This window comes from Borostomias antarcticus (assembly GCF_949987555.1).
Source record: "Borostomias antarcticus genome assembly, chromosome: 22".
Taxonomy (NCBI): domain Eukaryota; kingdom Metazoa; phylum Chordata; class Actinopteri; order Stomiiformes; family Stomiidae; genus Borostomias; species Borostomias antarcticus.
In genome coordinates, this window is record NC_140255.1 from 5,918,311 (window position 1) to 5,919,045 (window position 735).

At 60.0% G+C, this 735-nt stretch overlaps 1 protein-coding gene across 1 annotated transcript in view; it reads left to right on the forward strand.

Moving 5' to 3' along the window:
- Positions 1-594: 594 nt before the first annotated feature.
- Positions 595-735, forward strand: part of atp2a1l (ATPase sarcoplasmic/endoplasmic reticulum Ca2+ transporting 1, like) — a gene marked incomplete at both ends in the record, with an annotated part of 16,902 nt that continues 16,761 nt past the window's right edge. The window contains one exon of the mRNA XM_084456594.1: positions 595-712. Coding sequence (XP_084312720.1) covers positions 595-712 — 118 coding nt within the window. The remainder of the gene's footprint in view (positions 713-735) is intronic.

Below are 735 nucleotides of genomic sequence, written 5' to 3' on the forward strand. Positions count from 1 at the left end.
CCAGTTGAGCTGTCACTCAGTGTCCCACCCCCCATCTTCACTCCCCCTCTCACCTTCTCTCATCTCTAACCCTCACCCCCTCTCCATATTCCACTGACCATGCATGTTCCAAAAACAGATCTCATTTTCATCCACGGTGACCCCCCCCCCTCCCCTTCCATACCGTACCCCCTCTCTCGCCCTCTGTCCCTCCCCCAGACCCCGGCCTCGTCCCTCCCCCAGACCCAGGCCTTCGTCCACAGCTCCTGTCCAAGCCTACCGCCTCACCTCCTTGTGACTCCGCCCCCGGCTCCGCCCTCGCCCTCCACGTCTCCCGGGCTGGAATTTAGGGGTGTGCGTCCGCGGGGTGTCAGCCAATCACGTGCCCCGTGGGTGGTATAAAACCCTGGATGAGCGTCAGCCTATTTGCTCTTTCTGTCAGTCCAGCGCTCCTGATTTTGGAGGGGGTCATCCATCCGTGTGAGGGGACAGAACCAGGGGACCCAAGTCCCACTGCCACACCTTTTAAAAAAGAGCAACGCAAACAGAACCGAACGAGCCCGGACAGCAGTCAGCCCCTTTCCTGATCTCTGAGGTCCAGCCTTCCCTGTAAGGATGGAGAACGCACACGCCAAGCCGGCAGCTGAATGCCTGGCGCACTTCGGGGTGAACGAGATCATCGGCCTCACCCCCGACCAGAGCAAGAAGAACCTGGCCAAGTACGGCTACAATGGTGAGAACCGGACGCCTTTGCAT